This window comes from Alligator mississippiensis, chromosome 13, assembly GCF_030867095.1.
Source record: "Alligator mississippiensis isolate rAllMis1 chromosome 13, rAllMis1, whole genome shotgun sequence".
NCBI lineage: Eukaryota > Metazoa > Chordata > Crocodylia > Alligatoridae > Alligator > Alligator mississippiensis.
In genome coordinates this window covers 18,234,835-18,253,797 of record NC_081836.1, presented here as the reverse complement: position 1 = coordinate 18,253,797, position 18,963 = coordinate 18,234,835, and the positions used below count along the sequence as shown (strand labels likewise).

Here is an 18,963-nt window from a genome sequence, read left to right as displayed (position 1 = left end):
AAACACGAAAGGAGGGGACTGATTGGGCCATTCTCTCCTGAGGAGATGGAGGGTTGGTTAGAGAAGGGGAGGTTTTTCAAACAGGGTTGGTTTTTCAAAATCCCATACCCATGATTTTCTTGGCACTGCTGTCTTCTCCCTGGGAATCTCTATGTATCCCAGGCATCTAACAGGAGCCCCAGGTCACTGCTAGAAGGACAGAAGGCCTGGTCACTGCATATGAGACAGGTTGCCTCTCTTAAGTCCCAAAGGGGACTTTGGGGAGTTCCATCTGTATGTCTGCCTGGACTTTGCATCTCCCTCGTTACCTGGGTTCTAGCTAAAAGCCATCACGCTTGTAAGCCCCTAACATTTACACACCTGGGATGTACTTGCAGACAGTGTGCTTAGTCAGGGCCAGTTAGTAGCTCCACTGTGATTGGGCCTAAAGTTTCTAATTTTTTGTTTTTACATGACCAAGCAGCAAGTGATGTAGATGAAATGAAATGAATGGTTACAGTGCTTCTGAATTGGTAGCAGTGGAGAGCCTTTAACTGAAGAACTAGGTTCTCTCACCCTTGCTCCTTAGTGTGAGTTGCCCTATACTGTCACAGGAGTTGTGCTGCATTTTTCTTCCCATTTGGGCACTGAGTCTGTTTTGTGAAGAGAACCCCTTCCCAGAAGGACACTTCCAGGGCTGATGCATCATGGGCGGTGGCAAATCATCTTCCACCTACCCCCTTCTTACCCGGTACATGTTCTCATAGTTGCGGCAGTGCTCGGTAAAGGGTGTCTCTCCACCCTCAGCCAGCAGGACCTTGGTGCTGATGTACCGATGCATGGTTGGCTTTCGGACAATGGAACTCGTGGACATTTTATCACAAGAAGGGGGGCAGCCTGGTACAATCAGTGTCTTGGAGCATTGGCCGCCTGCGATCCTTCAACAGGAACAGAGGAGGCAGAAATTCAAGTCAGAAACTGTACCTAAAACTGCCCTTTATTAAAATCAAACCAGTAAGTGCCTCCCTTTGCCTCAGTTGTACCTGCTGTGAAATGGGCATGTTGGGACAACATTTGCAGCCTCTGTCCTTTCTATGGAACAAGGCAACAACCTCTCTCAACCACATTTGGTCACTCCATTAAAGAGAGGCTGCTTCCTCCCTGAACATTGCTTCTTACAGGGCAGGACAAGGCTGGGTTTTCCTCATTCTATGTGACAGGTTCCTTCCTTACACCAAATACAGAAGAGATTAACCTCACAGCTACTGTTAGCTGGGAGCATTACACCAAGAGCATTACATTATTAGCAGTTAATAATAAGAACCCCTAAGCTAGAAGAATGACCTGTCCTGCCAAGTCAAGGCAGTGCCACTCCACTGCTATCTGTATTTGTAAGAAGCAGATTTTACTACCCCAAACATCAGATTTCAGTTTTAATTTCTGATGTGTTCTTAGGAAGCTCATTTCCTTGATTGGTTGTGTACTTGCTGCTGCAACCACACCTGTTCCTTTGGGTGAAGGTGAAACATCTGTGGCCGTAATGACAGAAGAGCAGCAAAATTGCCAGCTCTTCTGGGGTCATATCAGCAGTTCTGATTAATTTAAATTTTAATTAACTTAAAAGACTGAGGCTTTTGCCTTCAGCAGATGCAGTGTAGAATGGAGTGGCTGTTACACCCAGCTGAGCTGACCATTCCTGCACTGCACTCCTGCTTCCATTGCTCCAACAGAAATTTGTGGTCAGTGATTCACTGGTGCATAGAGATGCTCCTTGCAGGGAAAGCTCCCTGCATTACAGCAGCAGTGTTGAGTGGGAAGGATGTGATTGGAGTTCCTGTTTCAGGGCTGCAGTTAGTGCATCTCTGTCTTACTTTCTTACATCGTAGAAAATTAGGGTTGGAAGGGACCTCAGGACCAGCCCTAACTAGATCATCCCAGTCAAGGCTTTGTCTATCCACATCTTAAAAACTTTCAAGGATGGAGATCCTATAACCTCTTTGGGCAGCCTGTTCCAGTGGTTTACTACCCTCCTAGTGAGAGAGTTTATTCCTAATATCTAAATTTCCCTTGTTGCAACTCGAGACCATTGCTCCTTGTTCTGTCATCTGCCACTACTGAAAACAGTCTAGATCCATCCTCTCTGGAACCACCCTTCAGGGAGTTAAAGGCTGCTATTAAATTCTCTCTGTCTTCTCTTTTCTAGACTCTATAAGCCCAGTTCCCTCAATCTTTCCTTAGAAGTCACATGCCCCAACCCCCTAAACCTTTTCATTGCCCTTTGCTGGACTCTCTCCAATTTGTTCACATCCTTTCTGTAGTGGGGAGCCCAAATCTGGATGCAGTACTCCAGATATAGCCTCACATAGAGGAGGAGAAGAATCACTTCCCTTGATCTTCCAATAACACTCTGACTAATGCAGCCCAGTATGTCATTAGCTTTCTTCGCAGCAAGGGCACACTGTTGGTTTATATTCAACTTATTTTCCACTTCTACCCCCAGGTCCTTTTCTGCAGAGCTGATGCTTAGCCAGTTAGTTCTCAGCCTGTGCTGGTCTATAGGATTGTTCTGTCTTAAGTGCAGGACTTTGCACTTGTCCTTATTGACCCTTGTGAAATTTCTTTTGGTCGAGTCCTCCAAGTTGTCTAGGTTTCTCTGAATCCTAGCTCTACAATCCGGCATATCTATTGCTCCCTGCAGCTTGGTGTCATCTACAAACTTGATGAGGGAGCACTCTATGCCATCTTCCAGATCGTTGATGAAGATATTGAACAAAATTGGCCCCCAGGACTGACCCATGGGGTGCTCCACTTGATGCTGGCTGCCAACTAGACATCAAGCCATTGATTATTACCTTTTGAACGCAGCAATCCAGCTAGTTTTCTATCCACCTCACAGTCCGTTCATTCAACACGTACGTCCTTAGTTTGCTTGCAAGAATGTTGTGGGAAACCATATCAAAAGCCTTGCTACAGTCAAGGTGTGTCATGTCCACTGGTCTCCCTGCATCCACAGAGCCAGTCATCTCATAGAAGGCAATCAGGTTAGTCAGGCATCACTTGCCACTGATGAATTCATGCTGACTGTTCCTAATTGCCACCTTCTACTCCAGGTGCTTTAGAAATGGATTTTTTGAGGATCTGCTCTATGATTTCTTCTAGGGACTGAGGTGAAGCTGACTGGTCTGTCATTCCCTAGATCTTCCTTTTTCCCTTTCTTAAATATGGGCACTATGTTTGCTCTTTTCCCATCATCTGGGACCTCTCTGGATAGCCACAAGTTTTCAAAGATAATGGCCAACAGCTCTGCAATCACATTGGCCAGCTTTTTCAGCACCCTCGGGTGCATCGCATTCTGCCCCATAGACTTGTCTGTGTCCAGCTTCTCTAAATGGTCCCTAACCTATTCTTTCACCACTGTTGGCTGCTCACCGTCTTCCCAAACTGTGCATGGAAGACTGAGGTAAAAAAGGCATTGCATACTTCAGCCTTTTCTGCATCATCTATCACTAGGTTGCCGCCTCTATACTGTAAGGGACCCACACTTTTCCTGATCTTCCTTTTGTTGCTGACATACTTACAAAAATCCTTCTTGTTATCCTTCATGTTTTTTGCTAGCTGCAACTCCAGTTGTGCATTGGCCTTCCTGATTTCATTCCCACATCCATGAGCAATAGTCTTATACTGTTCCCTAGTCATTTGTCCAAGTTTCCACTACTTGTAAGCTTCCTTCTTGTGTGTTAGCTCATTGAAGAGTTCCCTGCCAAGCCAATCTGGTCTTTACCATATTTGCTAGTCTTCCTGCACATTGGGATGGTTTGTTCCTGTAGACTGTACCCTTTGAACATGCCTTTGTATGTAAAGCCTGCAACCTAAGACTAGTCCCAGAGCCAGAAAGTTTATGATGCTGTGGAGAATGACACTGAGGTGGGAGAACCATGCTATGAGAACCAGTGTCCACTTGGAACAGCATGTGGAAACCCCTCAACAGGTCCTGAGTGTACTGGGTTGCACTCTAGTGTCACCTATGACTGGGTTTGAGTCTCCTCGTACTACTGATGACAATGTTGCCATGGTTCAGGAATTAGAGTGCTATAAATCTGACAGTTTGTTACATGATCCCTGGACTAATGACATTTAAGATGTCTTACTTTGTGGCATATACATTGGTCTCTTGCTGCTCAAGATAGAAAATCCTTCTAGAGATCAGTAAGTTCCAGCAATAATACCTTGGAGTGGAGGTACTGGTTTCTGCATAATAGCCTCAGGAGAGAGGAAGATGCATTAAGATTTCTAAAATGATTTGAAACTGAAAATTGCTACCCATTACAGTAAAGTAGCAACAACTGGACAAGCAAACAAAAAAAATCTACTTGCAGCATGATTTAGCTTCTATCTCCTGCCTAACAATCACCAAACCCTTTCGTAGGAAGCATTAAGCTTAAAGCAAGGCAGTACTACCTGTTGTATTCAAATGCCCCTTCCTGTGGTCTTATGCCCAGTACCTGCTATGCATTACACAGCGAATCCATGCTCACTGATCAGCGGATGTGGCCAGGCACCCCCTCAGCAGCTTCTGCTGGATTCCTGAGGCGTAGCTCCCTGTTTCTCGTCAGAATCCAATTCTGGTGGAAGGTAGCAGCTCATTAAATGTAGCTGAAATGTGCCTTGGGCTAGGGAAAGGCTCTCTGAGCTCCCGGCAAAACCATTAGTTTCCTTACACTGCAAAGCCTGGCTGGAAACGAGGAGCTGTCCTTGCGTCACAATGAGAAACTATTTGCCCTGTTTGTGCAGAGAGCAGCTGGAGCATACTGGAGGGGCCTAGCCTGCCTGTGACATCAATAGGCCTAAATATATCCAGTGCAAGGGAACTGTGCCCTGGAGAGTTCTTTGAAATTCTGATAAAAATAGTGGCAGATGAATAGGCTGTGCAAGGCCTCAGCTGAGACCCAGCACGCAGGTGAGGCAGGCGGTTTCTGCAGCATGTAACTTGCAGTGGTGTTAGCTCGTGCCCCAGGACAGCTGTCGGGAGCAGTTAATTAGTTGGGATGGCAAGTTAGTTCCTGCCACAATCATTAAGCATTGCTCAGGGCTTTTCTACCCCATCTGTGTCTGGGAGGCAGTGTGCTTTGCAAGACAGAGCACAGCAGCAGAGTTGGGCAGACAAGGGGCTCAGCCTGCCTTTGCTGTCCAGCTCTGAGATGCCCACATCTGGGTTCTGAGAGCCTGTGTTTAGGGGAGCTTGGTAAAATGTATCATAGGGTTAAGTGGGCATTTGGAATTCTCCTAATTAAATCTCTGCTGGGGAGGAGGGTTTTTCCTCCAGCATCCCTCAGTTACTTTGGAAGTTCCCCTAGTTGTGAGTGACAAGCTTGCTGGGAATTTATCAGTGGTTGTTGTATGAGATCTAGTATGTAATCCATATCCTTTTGCTGCATTTCCTGTGGATCAGGAGAGAGGGCTACAGCCTTGTAAATGATTATTGTAATGGAGGTGTTCCTTGGTAATGCATGCTGCTTTCCTACCAGATCTTGGCAATTCTCCTGCAGTGGGATTTACACATTGAGCAGAATTAGGGAAGGTGCCAGGCACTGACTAACAAATGTTATCTGTCTTGGGTCATGTAAAAATAACTGGCTAATATTTACTGGGAAGAGTCGATCTGTACACTGGGGAATTTCTGTGAGGGTCTAGCTACAGCTTGAAGCTGTTGCAAAACTAAAGCAGAGCTCCCTGGAGCTGCCCCAGCCTGTGCTCACAGCTCTGCAGCAAGGGTGACCTGCTTTCCTGGGTCCCCTGCTATTTCTCCTGTAGACGCTCAGCTCGTCCTTGTGCTCCAAACCCTGGTTTCCAGGAATTGTCAGTTTAAGCCTCTATACTTATTCCTGTCATTAATCAGCACAGCTGTTTGCAGGCACTGTCCCTAGGACACCTCTTGCCATGGCAGGCTCAAGGGCAGTTAACTGGAAAGATGGAGCTCTGTGTTCAAGTGGCAGGAGATTTGGATGAAGTGCTCTGGGCTGGTGTCTACAGGAAACAGGGCTGTGTTAGAACAGTATCCTGTTGCAGGTCTTGGGTGGTCCCCCCTAGCACACTGGCATGCAGGCAGTTTTCAGAGCGTGACCCACAAGATGCCTGCTTCAAGCTGTTGCTGTTGGGCCATTCCTTTCGGGAGAACTAGTTGCTTAGACCTGCTGGTCTACTTAATGCTAGCACATGCATAAAACTGCCACTTCAAGTTGTAGCAGTGGGCCTTTTGGAGATTGCTCAGGACAGTGGCTAATGTGGCTGCTGTAACCTTTTTTAGCTCTGCATTTGGTGTACAGTGGTTGCTCTTTTGGGTGAAGCCACTTTGAATGGGTCTGTCAGGGCCATGCTAGTTTTTCTAAAGCTTCTCTGTGTGTTATCTTTGTGCCTGTATCAAGTTTGGTTTAAATTTGCTAAAGTAACCTTTCAAAACCAGCCCACAAAGATCATGGTAATGAGGGATGCTACTCTCTCTGAGTCTAGCAGTGACTTGGCTCTGAATGTGGCTGGGCTGGTGGTTTAAAGAGTGAGAGATTTAATCCAATGCATAACTACATGTCACAGCCTCTTTCTAAGACCATTCTTACAAGGTGTTTTTTTGAGTTTTCATTTACAAAAACTGTCTTTTTTGGCCGATACTACACTAAGTTAGCACGTTTTCAAGAGGCAGGTATTTCTGTGGGTGATATCTTTTCTTGGACAGCTGCACGGTTGGGAAAGACTTAGGCTTTTGAATGTGAAAGCATTCTTCACATTTGCATTCAAAAGCTTGTCTAAGTCTATATCAACCATGCATTTTGTTCATTAAAAGATATCGCCCATAAAAAAATCTTTGCCTCTCGTGTAACTCCTGGACCATCAGGGCTACAACATCATTTCAATGCTTCTCCAAATGTTATGCTTGATATTGGAGGCAGCTGCAGTCTGTGTGTCATTTCCCTCCCCAAATATATAGCTGAGAAGCAGCATCTCACATGTTTCCATTGCTAATGCCAGGTCCAATGCCACCTCCACTCCCCACCACTGAGCGGCGTGGATTCAACATCAGCAGCGGTTCCAAGCAGTGGGCAAACTCTGCCCGGTATTCGGTATTTATCTGAGTAGGGCAAAAAGAGAACAGATTAGCATGTCTGGTGGCCAGGCTTTCCCATCGGTGAATATTCTGCTACTCAGCTGCCAGCCAGTGTGCTCACCCCTGGGGCAAAGACACCAACGTAGTGCAGGAGGCTGTGCTCCGAGAACTAGCTGACAGGATTCACAGCATCAGCTAGAGCTGACTGCAAGGCAAAGTTATGAGGGAAGTCCTTTTCTCTTCACTTGGTGGGGAGGTAAAATACTCTTCATGCAGGCAAGGATGAAATGCCCATTAGAACAGGATGGAACTATCCCAGTGGAAGGCTTTTAGTTTTTTGTTTTATAAATGAAGACAGCTCTTTGGGTGCTAGGCATTTTGTGCAAGATTAGTGAGTAGGTGGTAGCATGGAGCTGGGGAGGTGAGGAAGTAAGAGCAGAGGGTGTGACATTGCTTTCTTGGAGGTGTACAGGTAAGCTGAAGACAGGTACAGGGCAGGCCAGGAATGGGTGCCAGTACGACTAGGGGAAGGCTGTATCCAGGACCAAAGCCCTGGAAATTTCTGCAGCTGTGTGCTGTGGGCTGGGAGGAAAGGACTGACCTTGCTCGTCTGGGTGGGTCTCAGGCGGTGTGGGAGCTTCACTATTTTCTGCAGCCTCTCCATCAGTTGCTGAAATGAGCCAGTAAAACACAGGGGATCTTGCATTACAGTTGATGGCTTGGCTTAGCTCAGCCTGTTGGCCAAAGCCAGATGCACTCCACAATCCTGGGAGCTGGCACCCTCCTGTGTGCATTTTTGAGCACATGCATCTTTACATGGTCAACAGAGAATGACTTTTTGATCCAATTTGCAGAACTTCAGGGGGCAGTGAGGGTCCTGGCGCCTTGATGCAGGGTTGGCTGCATGCATCTGTGTGGCTGTCTTCCTGCCTGGAAGCCCGGCAGGGAAAATGCTGGCTTCTTACTCAGGTGAGGTCACCCCATCCCAGCATTTCTCCTCCCCACCTCAGCTGACACCAAGGTGCAGAGGAGACCAAAAAACCCCCAGAGCATGCCAGGCTGAGCCAGGAGCTTTCTCACTTCAGGGAAAGTGCTCAGCTGCCATTTGTGAAAAGTGCTGGTTGCTCTTTCCTCAGAGCAGCTTACCCAGCCCTCATTCCCTTATGAGATGTCTGGCTCTGGGCCTGTTCTGGCACAAGCAGACAGGCTGTTCTCCAAATGTACTTACATATCCCAAATCCAGGAATTCAGCTTTGTTTGCAGAGCTCAGAAAAGCAGAGCAGGTGACCAGATGGACCTGGGCATGATGAGAGGTAGCAGTATTACTTTAGTCATCTGCTGTGACATGCCCAGCCTCCAGACCTGGAAAGAGGTTTCTCTCACTCATGGGGCACCTTATTGCAGGTGAAAACAATCAGTGCTGGACCAGCAGAGGTCACAGCAGCAAGGGTGGTAATATGGCCCAAAAAGACCAGGTGGAAAATCCTTACCACCTATGGGGAAAAAAAACCAAGCTGTATAGGCAACAGAGCCACCCCGTTTCTGGGAATGGGATCGCACAGTTTCAGCCATAGGCCTGGACAAATCCAGGGAGGTGCAGACTATCTGTTGCTTTCACTGATACCCATGGGTACAGTTCTGCATTGCTGGAGTCATCAGGAGTACAGCACAGCTCGGCAGGAGTTGCAGTTGCTCAGCACCCCTCGGGTTTTGGCTTGGTTTCCCTTGGTTTCCCCACTGCTTGTTTGCTGAGAAAATGGTTGCTGGGAGTGGAGAGATCTGTGAACACATGGCCTTGCCAATTGCTGGCAAGCACCCTTGCTCCCCAGGCTCCCAGTATAGGGCCAGGGAAGGGCTCATAGTCATGCTGATCTAGCGCTCCTAGAGACATATCGCAAAGGAGTAGGCAAAGGCTGCTGTGGCTCCAAGACCAGGCAGCCAGCTCTCCTGTCAGAAGGCTGGTTAGTGGCATGGTGCATCAAGGCTTCTCAGGAAGATTTCCTGGGCACATGCTAGCTCTTACCTGCAGGGTGGGGAGCAAGGAGGCCAGATGGGAGAGCTGCTCCTTGAATGCCTTTTCCTTTTCTTCATGTTGACTGCAAGTGAGACAGAAAACGACCTTTAATTTAACCTTAGCCCTGGGCTTGGGCTGCTTAAAGAAGGTGCCAGCCTAGAGCCCAGCCTGGAGCTTGGCTTTGCAGAAAGGGGCAGGTGGGCATCTTGCTGTGCTCCAAGCACTGTCCCTGCAGGTCTCTGGCCTCCAGAATGCTCAAAGGTTGGTGGTAAAAAAAATATTCACTAAAAAGTGGGAGATATGACTGTTGCCTGCATTATCAGGCAAGCAAAGGAAGCCCCTGCAGGAGCTTCCAGTGTGACCCCAGGGCCTCTCTTCGGAGGGGAACAAAAGAACGCATCTGCTGGGAGTTGGGCTTCAGGACAGTGGGTCTAGATGGAGGGGCCCACACTGTGGTGAAGGAGAGGTACTCATTGATCGAGTTGAGTTGAACTGGTGATCTAAATGCTGACACTAGAGGGCACCTTGTCCTCTGAGCAGGATGCTAAGACCCATCGAGTCCAGCTTCCAGCTACCCATAAAATCCTGGGTTTGCAGTCAGGAACATGGCAGCAGGAACTAACAGCTGGCTGCTTGGATGTCTGAGGTGAGCAACAAAGCTTGTAACAACACCATGTGTGGGATTAACACCATGGACCTGATTCTGCTCCTGTTTTGGGTGCCTGTGGATGGAAAGGGGCAGAGTTGGTTGCAAACTTAAACGTGCAAATGCTTTTTGAGGAATGGCTAACAATTGGCTGCCTTCCCACACATGTCAGCACAGGCTTCAGCCCCTTCGTGTGAGCACAGCAGAGAGTAGAGAATGATCATCAGCTGTATTACAGTTGATAGGAACCCAAGCAGCAACACCCCCAAGGAAAACCTCTAACTCCATTTCTGGAAGGTGGGTAGGGCTGCTGATTTCTGTTTAGCGCAGATGTTCTTGCTACAAATGTACCTCCCCCCTGGTTGCAGACTCTTGTATAGTCAGGAATGTGGTGCTTTTAGAGAAGCCCTTTGTAGATCCCCTACAGTGCCAGGCGCTGCCCCCAGCCCTTTCCATGTTCCATGCTGACAGCAACCAAACACCAGTGCAACAGGCTGTAGTTGTCCAGCCTGCCCTTACCTCTGAGCAACTTTCAGAAGCATCTTTCTTCTTTCAGCTAGTTTTTCCTGCAAAAAAGAAAGATGGTCAAACAGTCCCTTCACTGGAGACTCCAGGTTACTGTCCCCTGCTAACAGCAAAGACCCCCTGGGTCAGGAGTGGGTGGGGCTTTCCCACACTTACTCTTCCCTGTGAAACGAGCATCTGCCAGGGAAGGAGGCTGCTGCTAGTCAGTAACCCCACTGATGTCACAGCTGCCTCATGGGAGGAAAAGCCAGTTCTGCTCCAGGGCTAAATCAGTAATCTGCTCCATGTGTCAACTGATTTGGTGAGGATCCTTTTAGCATGATTTGTTGGGGATAGGGGTGGGGAGGTGGCGTTGCTGCTCATGCCCTGTGAGGCTGTGTAGCTGCACATCACCCTCTGCCTGCTGAGGCAGCTGAACAGTAGAGGTTCAACCAGGAGCCACTTCCAACCCCTCAATACCTGCATGTTGCTGAAGAGTGAATTGATGGAAGTCTCCTCCTCGTTGGCACTGTTGCGGACTTCCTCGATCATGGCTTTGAGGAGAACGATGGCCTCTCGTGTGGATGTCTGGAGCTCTTTCACAGCCTAGGAACGAAGTATGGTACGGACACTGTGGCGATAGTTAGAGGCTGGGCCGTGGACAGGGCCAGCACCCAGCAAAGTCTGCTTGCCTGTTAACAGGCAATGACTGTTATTTAAACCAGCAGTATTGATGCAGTACTGATGCTGACAGTAGCAGCCTCCCCTGGACAGAGCAGCCCCAGATCCCAGGTACGTCCCACAGCTCCGACCCACCATCACTGCTTGGTCCAGCTTCTCACAGCCTTGCATGTATGCAGTCTCAATGTCAATGCAGTGGGCTCGACTCTCTCTGAAATACACAAGTGCAGAGACCTGGAAATCAGGCTCCTGGGCAACAATGCTGCCTGACCTTCCTCACCCACCTCAGCCTGACCTAACAGGCTTGGCTTCAGGTTAGTTTGTTGCACCCACCCAATTTTGCATGCATTTCTCTGCCACCTTCTTGCCTGCCCCCCCCCCCCCCCCCCCCCCGGGGGTCGCACTGCTCATTACTGCTGGCTCTGCAAGGTCTAATGCAGACCTGCTGATTGCTCTTACACCAGCTTGCTGGAAGGCAGGGTGGCACACTTCTTCCCCAAGTGGGGCAGGGCTCCCCTTGTTGCAGCCATGGGGGGACAATGCCAATATATCCCAATTCTCTGCAGCCCTGCACTTCTCTGCCATCTGGTTGACTTTTAGGAAGTGATCCCTTAGCCCAGACCTTGCCAGTGGAAATGATGAGGGCTGTCTGAACAGCAGAACAACTTTCTCCTTTGGCATTCTTGTCTCCCTGCTGGATACAAGTGTTGGCCTGTGGCATGACCCCTCAGGCTGTCAGACTGGTTTGGGGTGTTGGTTTTAGCTGGTTTACATAATGTTGCTGTTGCCTAGACCCTCTTCCCTCCTCTAGCACAACTACCCCTAGTCCCAGTAGCCAACGCAGTCCTGACTTAGGTCTTCCAACCCTGGTTACTGGGGCTTACTGCTCACACAGGCAGACAAGCTGGAAAACATGTTATCTCCAGACAGTGCTGAGGGAGCTTTGTGCTCATATGATCCTGTTCCTGAGCATCCCATGCCCCTGCTCAAAGGCCCTCCACTGTGGTAGGAACTATGGCTTAATGTTCATATCTGCAAAGTGTACCATGTTCCTTCTCTCTCTTAGTTAGCAACAGCCTCTGGAACTGTGGAGTAGAGGGGCTGAAGTACCATTACTCTCCCATGAGACTTCACACATCCAGCTCCTGTGGAAGAGCATATCGCAGTCTTGGGCCAAGGAGGAGAGATTGCAGAGCGGTAACACCCCAAAGGTCAGTGCAGGCTCAGAGGAAGGAGAGGGGCCCGTCTCCCTGCTACTTACACCTGCATATCCCGGAAGCAGTTAATGCAGAGCATGGATTTTTTCTCTGTGGAAAACATGATGTAAGGCTCCTCATGGAGAGCTGCAAGAGACAAATTCATCCTGGGGTTAAACAAGACCCTAGCATAGAGGCTGCTCATGCCACACCCAAGTGCCTGTGCCCATTCCTGTCTCTGCAACTATGCTCCCTGGGACAGTACTTGTTCATGTGCTGACTGCTCTGTGGATGCAGACAGAAGAGCTGCACTCACAGCATTTCTTGTGGATGTCCTTAGTGCGCTTGGTCAAGGAGACAATCTCATGGCGAGAGAACATCTTGGCCTTGTGGGTCTCCTCGCGGCATTTGTTACAGAGGGGCTGATTGCAGGTGTTGCAGAAGTACATGGTGTCCATTTCCTGAGGGCAAATGGAGTGCACACTTGTGAGTAAAGGCCATGGTCTCCTTTGTTCAGCAAACATGGGGCCTGGTTCTTGTTGCTGCATTGAAGAGTGTAGCTCTAGAATGTGCAGATGGCTAAGCAGTGAGGTCAGCTCTGCATCAGCTCTGGGATGAATGACAACCTGGGGGCAGGGGTACAGAGATGTTCACATCTCGCACAGCAAGTGGGTTCCTGAATCGCCCAGGGACTCTTGCTTCCTGTGGTCTTGAAGGGAAGGAGGCTGAGCTGTGGGAAGTGGGGAATACAAGCATGTCTATTTGTGCCAGAATGACCACCTCCCTGGTATTGCCAAGGATGAGATCTCATACCAGTATTCTTGTGACTTAAAGCCTTTCTTGGACTTGGAGGATCTTCAGTTGGTAAAATTAGGCCACTTGTTCAGGGGCCTGACTAGACATCTGGGGACCTGGCTTTGAAAATGCTGGCCTTCAGTCAGGGACTGTCTTTGTTTTCTTCTGCAAAGTGGTGTGCAGAGCCTTGTGGCAGGTGGCATGGAGAGTCCTGCCTTACCTGTTTCTTACACTCCATATCACAGTTTGCACATTGGACTTCCTCTTCACAGTCTGCAGAGCTGTCCACCAAGAACTTGAGGAGCCGGTCTACTGGGGGCAGCCCATTGTTCCCTTTCACGATGGACTGGTGCCTGAGTAGGAAAAGTACAGAGGGTTCCCCTGAGTTCTGATACTGGCCAACAAATACTCTTCCAGATGCAAACAGAACCTGTTTCAAGGAAATAATCCTGGGACTGACAACCCGGGGACAGGGGTACAGAGATGGCTCTTTTGCTCAAGGAAAGGTGGTAAAAACAAAGGACTGTCCTGCTGGGGGTGAAGTGATAAGGGTTTACATGTTGGCATCTGGCCTTTCTAGAGCCCCTTTCAGCCCCAGCAATTCCAGATTTCTTTCCAAAGCATGAATGCAGGACATACACTGCAATCACTTCTGAGCAATGCAGTGATGCCTGGCTAACAGCGTGTAGTAGTGGTGCTACCACTAACAGCGTGTAGTAATAGTGCTACCCCACATGCTAACAGCGTGTAGTAGTGGTGCTACCACAGCAGTTGGAGTAAGGGTGGAAAGATTCTGTGCGTTTCCACACCTAGAGGGGGAAATTGAGGTCAGTAGAGAATAATTTCTTAGTTAAGTGGAAATGTGGTTGAGATGCCAGGCCGGCACCTGTGCTCTTGGGCAGAGATGCCCCTGGGTCCTTAGTGACCGTGATTGTAAGGCAAACCAGAATGCGGCCATGTGTATTTTGCCATCTACACCCGGAATTTCTATAGGCAAATTGCTCTCCTTTTTGCCATGTGACACTGTTTGCACTGGTACATTTTCATCAGAGGTGGATGCCCATTTTACCTTAGGCTTAAGGAGCATTTCCTGTTTGCTGCAAGTGTTTCCATTTAAACTGCAATCCTGAGCATCATCTTAATTCTATGCTTTGTTCTCAGCCCTGGCCATTCCCACAGCACTGAGCATTCCTGAGTTTGTTTAAACCCTCTACACAGCGCATTGGACTGTTTCATAGGTTTCTTCTCAGAGGTCCAACTCCCTAGGAACAGAGATCTGCATCTGCTTTTGCAAATGAACAGTCTGAGCTTGCAGGTTTCTACTTTGCTCAGCTACAGGAAAGTGCTAGTTTTAAAGTTCAGTTTGGTTGCTATTTCATCATTGGTACTTGGCTCTATCCATGATTAGGAATACTGAAATCTAGCATGCCATTGCTCACTTCCTAAATGGTTATACATGCACTTTTCATAATTTTTGTATATGCTTTGCTCTGGACTTTGCTGCATAGATTCCTTCAACTGTTGCTTCCTAACCATAAAGTGAAATGAGCAATCCTTTGCTTAAAATGCTAAGTATGAAAAATCTCTCCTAGCATAATTATCTAGAGTACAAATAATATTAACATAAAAATAAACCATGAGGTAACTTGTGGCGAAGGGTGCCTTAACCAATAGAAGGTGGCTGAGATGGTAGTCCCTCCCCTAACAACCCTCCAAACAGCTGTCCCAAAATAACAGCAAACAGAATTCCTAGAGGACAGAAATTGCCCCAAGCCAGAACTCCAGTCCTGTAATCATGTCAAACAATTCCTGAGTATCCCTTTGCCCCTCCACCCGTCCCCTTCCCCAACTCACAGTCGTCGTTGAAACTAAAAAAGCAAGAGAACAGTGCTCAAAGCAATACAGTAGCATTACTGAAATACCTTCAAGCTTGGCATGGTTAGTCTGAGTCAGAAAACCTGCTCAGTTCAAGTGCTTTCTTTATGGGCCAGGTCTAAGCTCATCTGGCACTACCAACGGTGCTCTGCTGTAGCAGAACATGTCCAGAGGAGCAAGTAGGAGGGCTCCTCGGTTTAGAGACTAGAGATTCTGACCTGAAACATGTCACTCACAGTGAAGCTTGGACTGTGCACAATCCCTGGCAAACAGCAGCTAGAAAGGAATCGCCCTTACACAGAGTCAGCCACTTCCTTTAAGAACATCCTGGATATCTGTACTGTTGCCACTTTGACGCTTCCAGGAAAACCCAGGACCCCAACAGTGTGACAATCAGACACCAGACCCCGGCCACGCCAGCCCCTTCTTGAGAGTCTCTCTTGAAAGGTAGGTTCTCAGAGGCAACAGGAACTTTGAAGTGTTCCCTGCACAACGAGACTGGCAAGTCAGACTGACATGGTGATTCGCCTGCAAGTCACCTGTGAGGGATTGGGTTTCACAGCTCAGGGCTACATCCTGCTCTGCTGCAGCTTTGCCAGCAAGCTAACTGAGAGCTAAAAGTTGCTGCAGCTGGCAGGACTTTGTCACTGCCTAGCTTTTCTTGCTGCAGCTGGCAGAGCTCTGTCACTGCCTGGTCTCACGAGTTAGGCCATGCTACAACCAGGGGGGCTTACCATGTAGTCAGAGTCGGAGCCCTTAGGATAAAAGGCCAGTTAGAGTAGCTAGCCTGTCCTCCCTCTTCAGAGACCCTGCAGGGAGCTTAGATTTGTTTGCTGACATTCCTGCACAGCAAGGCTGTTTCATGGGGGAGGCAGGGGATTCAGTGGCTAGGTTGGATTCAGGAGACCTGGCTCTGCTACCAGCCTGCTGGGTGACATTGGTTGAGCCACTTTGCTTCTCCTTTGTTCCCTGCCTACAGGGTAGAGATAAGGGTACTGGCCTCTTTCAAGGGGGACTGGTGGGAAGTACAGTATAAGGAGCACTGGTGGTGTGGGGAGAGGTGTGTGGAGCTTAATCCAGTTCATTCTTCACCCACCCCACTTCCTTCCCACCCCATGCAGCTAGTATGACTCCCTGCTGCAGGTCTGTATTGGATGCAGGTCGCAGTGCAGAACCTGCTGGGGGAGAAATGCTGCCTGTACAGGGAGTGAGGAAAGCTGAAGCAGGAACATCATGTGGCTGACTGCCTCTACCTGCTTCTTGCTGATGTACTCCAGAGTGAGTGAAAGTGCACAGCATGGGTTGGAACCTGTGTATGCATGTGTGTGTGGTAATGCCTTCTAGTGGGACTGACGGGGGTACTAGTCGGGGCAGTGGGGCTTATGGAAGGCTGAAAATCCCCATCTCTGCAGGGCTTGGGAACTGATCTAGCAGAGGCTAGCTGTTTGTGAGGGCAATGACTGTAGCTGGGATCGTGACCCTGCTGGGTCCAGCATCTAGAGTTACGAGTAAGGCTGAGAGTGGAAGGAAGAGAGGGGCTAGGGACAGAAATTACACACAAACCAGTATAAGTGGTTGGAAACCGGCTCAAATCTGTAACACAACAGAAGTTCAATGCACGTTGAACGACTTTCAAATTGTCCAACATTGGTTTAAGATGAGCCTGGATGGATGTAGTATCAGGCTTTATCTATCTTGGATCTTGTACTGACCAATAGGGATGCAGAATTGGCAGAGGATGTGAAAGTGATGGGCAACTTGGGAAGAAGTGACCAGAATCCCAGGTCCTGAAATGGGGAAAGTATGAGGTCAACAAAGCTAGAATGCTAGATTTCAAAAAGGTATATTTCAACCAGCTCAAGGAATTAATAGGCATGGTGCCATGGGAAGACGGATTGAAGGATAGAAGTACCCAGGAGGCTGGGAACTTCTAAAAAGCATGGTATTGGAAGACCCAAAAGAACTTGTTCTGACACACAAAGATTGGCAAGAGACTAATGTGGTTGCACAAGGATGCTTTCTAGGATGCCTCAAATGCAAAAGGAAAGCATACAGGAAATGAAAAAATGGGCAGGTCAGCAAGGAAGTATACCAGGAAATAGCAAAAACCTGCAGGGAAAAATCAGGAAGGCAAAGATAAAGAATGAGCTGCACCTGGTCAGGGAGGATAAAGTTGAGGAGAGGTTTTATAACTACGTTGGCCAGAAAAAGAAAGACCAAGGAAGCTATGGGTCCACAGTTAACTAGCCAGGGGAAACTCTTAACAGAAGATGCAAAGAAGGTGGAGCTGCCTAACAACTACTTTGCCTCAGTCTTCACGTACAAAAAAAAAATCTACAACCAGAAGCCTAATGCAGATTATTTGGATAAGAAAGGGGATGAGCTGCTGGATGAAATAACAAGAGACAGAGTTTTTGATGGGTCTGAATGAATTCAGATCAACAGGGCCTGATGAACTTCATCCTGTGGTACTAAAGAAACTGTCACAGGAGATCTTGGCGTTGCAGCTGGCAAGTGATGTGAGGGGTAAGAAGAAGAGTTTCTACACGTATGTCAGCAACAAGAAGAGCATGGAAAGTATGGGTCAAAAGCAAGGCTTTTGATATGGTCTCCCACAACATTCTTGCAAGCAAGCTAAGTAAGTACAAGTTGGATGAATGGACTGTAAGTGGATAGAAAAATGGCTGGCTTGTTGGGCTCAAAGGGTAGTAATCAAGGGCTTGATGTCTAGCTGGCAGCTAGTGTCAGGTTGAGTGCCCCAGGGGACATGACTTGGTTAATATCTTCATCAATGACCTGGACGATGTGATGGAGTGCACCCTCAGCAAGTTTTCAGATGATGCCAAGCTTAATGGAATTGTAGATACGCTGGATGGTAGGACTAGGATTCAGAGAGACCTAGATAAATTGAAGGACTGGATCAAAAGAAATCTCTTAAGGTTCAATAGACAAGTGCAAAGTCCTGCATGTAGGATGGAACAGTCCCATGCACCAGTGCAGATTGGTAGGTGTATTGCCAGCAGATAGAGGGAAGTGATTCTTCCCTTCTATTCAGCACTGGTGAGGCCACATATGGAGTAGTGTCCAGGTTTTGGATTCCCCAATACAGAAAGAATGTGGACAAATTGGAGAATCCAGCAGAGGGCAATGAAAATGGTTAGGGGGCTGAGGGGGCTTGTGAGGAGAGGCTGAGGGAACTGGGCTTATCTAGTCTGGAGAAGAGAAGACTGAGGTGGGATTTAATAGCAGCCTTCAACTACCTGAAGGGTGGGTCCAAAGAGGATGGAGCTGGACTGTTCTCAGTGGTGGCAGATGACAGAACAAGGAGCAATGGGCTCAAGTTGCAGCAAGGGAAGTTTAGGTTTGATATTAGGAAAAAAAATTCTCACTAGGAGGGGTAGTAAAGCTCTGCAACAGGCTACCCAGAGAGGTGGTGGTATCTCCATCTTTAGAGGCTTTTAAAACCTGATTAGATAATGTGTTAGCTGGGATAATCTAGTTGGGGATGGTCCTGCTTTGAGCAGGGGGTTGGACTAGATGTGACCTCCTGAGGTCCCTTCCAACCCTAATTTTCTATGATCTGGGAGCCCTCAACAACGATATACCTGAACTTGTGGAAGACAGACAAGGTATCAGAAGACTAGAAAAGGGCTAACCGTAGTGTCCTTTAAAAAGGCACAGAAGGAGGACCCAAGGATCTATAGACCAGTTAGTCTTACATCAATCAATACATAGGAAGTTACCAGAGCATCTCTTCAGGAAGTCTGTTTGCAAGCATTTGCAGGAGGAAAGGCTGATCATCCTGGCATGCATTTACTAAGAATGAATTGTGTCAAAGGAACTTGATCTCCTTCTTTGACAGAGCAGCTGCTTGGGTTGATGAAAAGATTGCTGTGGATATAGTGTATCAAGGCTTCTTAGACTTTTGACAAGGTCTGCATGACCTTCTCATAAACAAATTGGGGAAACATAGCCTAGACAAAACTATAAAGTAGATAGACAGCTGACTCAATAGCCATAAGCAAAGGGTAATTATAAAGGGGTGCATGTCAGGATGGCATAAGGTTTCAAGTGGAGTCCCACAGGGATCAGTCCTGGGACCACTGCTGTTCAACATGTTTATTAATGATTTGGAATCCAGACATAAGAGTTTCTTGAGTGTGTTTTTAGATAACAT

At 48.0% G+C, this 18,963-nt stretch overlaps 1 protein-coding gene across 1 annotated transcript in view; it reads right to left on the bottom strand.

The window, feature by feature from the left end:
* The window catches only part of RNF207 (ring finger protein 207), a 35,651-nt gene that overhangs the window by 5,530 nt on the left and 11,158 nt on the right, over window positions 1-18,963 (bottom strand). Inside the window, exons 3-13 of the mRNA XM_006262070.4 lie at window positions 13,132-13,264; window positions 12,433-12,577; window positions 12,182-12,263; window positions 11,056-11,131; window positions 10,720-10,845; window positions 10,255-10,301; window positions 9,099-9,171; window positions 8,304-8,372; window positions 7,677-7,745; window positions 6,978-7,099; window positions 728-917 (exon numbers count right to left, since the gene is read on the bottom strand). Of these exons, the coding sequence (XP_006262132.1) occupies window positions 728-917; window positions 6,978-7,099; window positions 7,677-7,745; window positions 8,304-8,372; window positions 9,099-9,171; window positions 10,255-10,301; window positions 10,720-10,845; window positions 11,056-11,131; window positions 12,182-12,263; window positions 12,433-12,577; window positions 13,132-13,264 (1,132 nt within the window). The remainder of the gene's footprint in view (window positions 1-727; window positions 918-6,977; window positions 7,100-7,676; window positions 7,746-8,303; window positions 8,373-9,098; window positions 9,172-10,254; window positions 10,302-10,719; window positions 10,846-11,055; window positions 11,132-12,181; window positions 12,264-12,432; window positions 12,578-13,131; window positions 13,265-18,963) is intronic.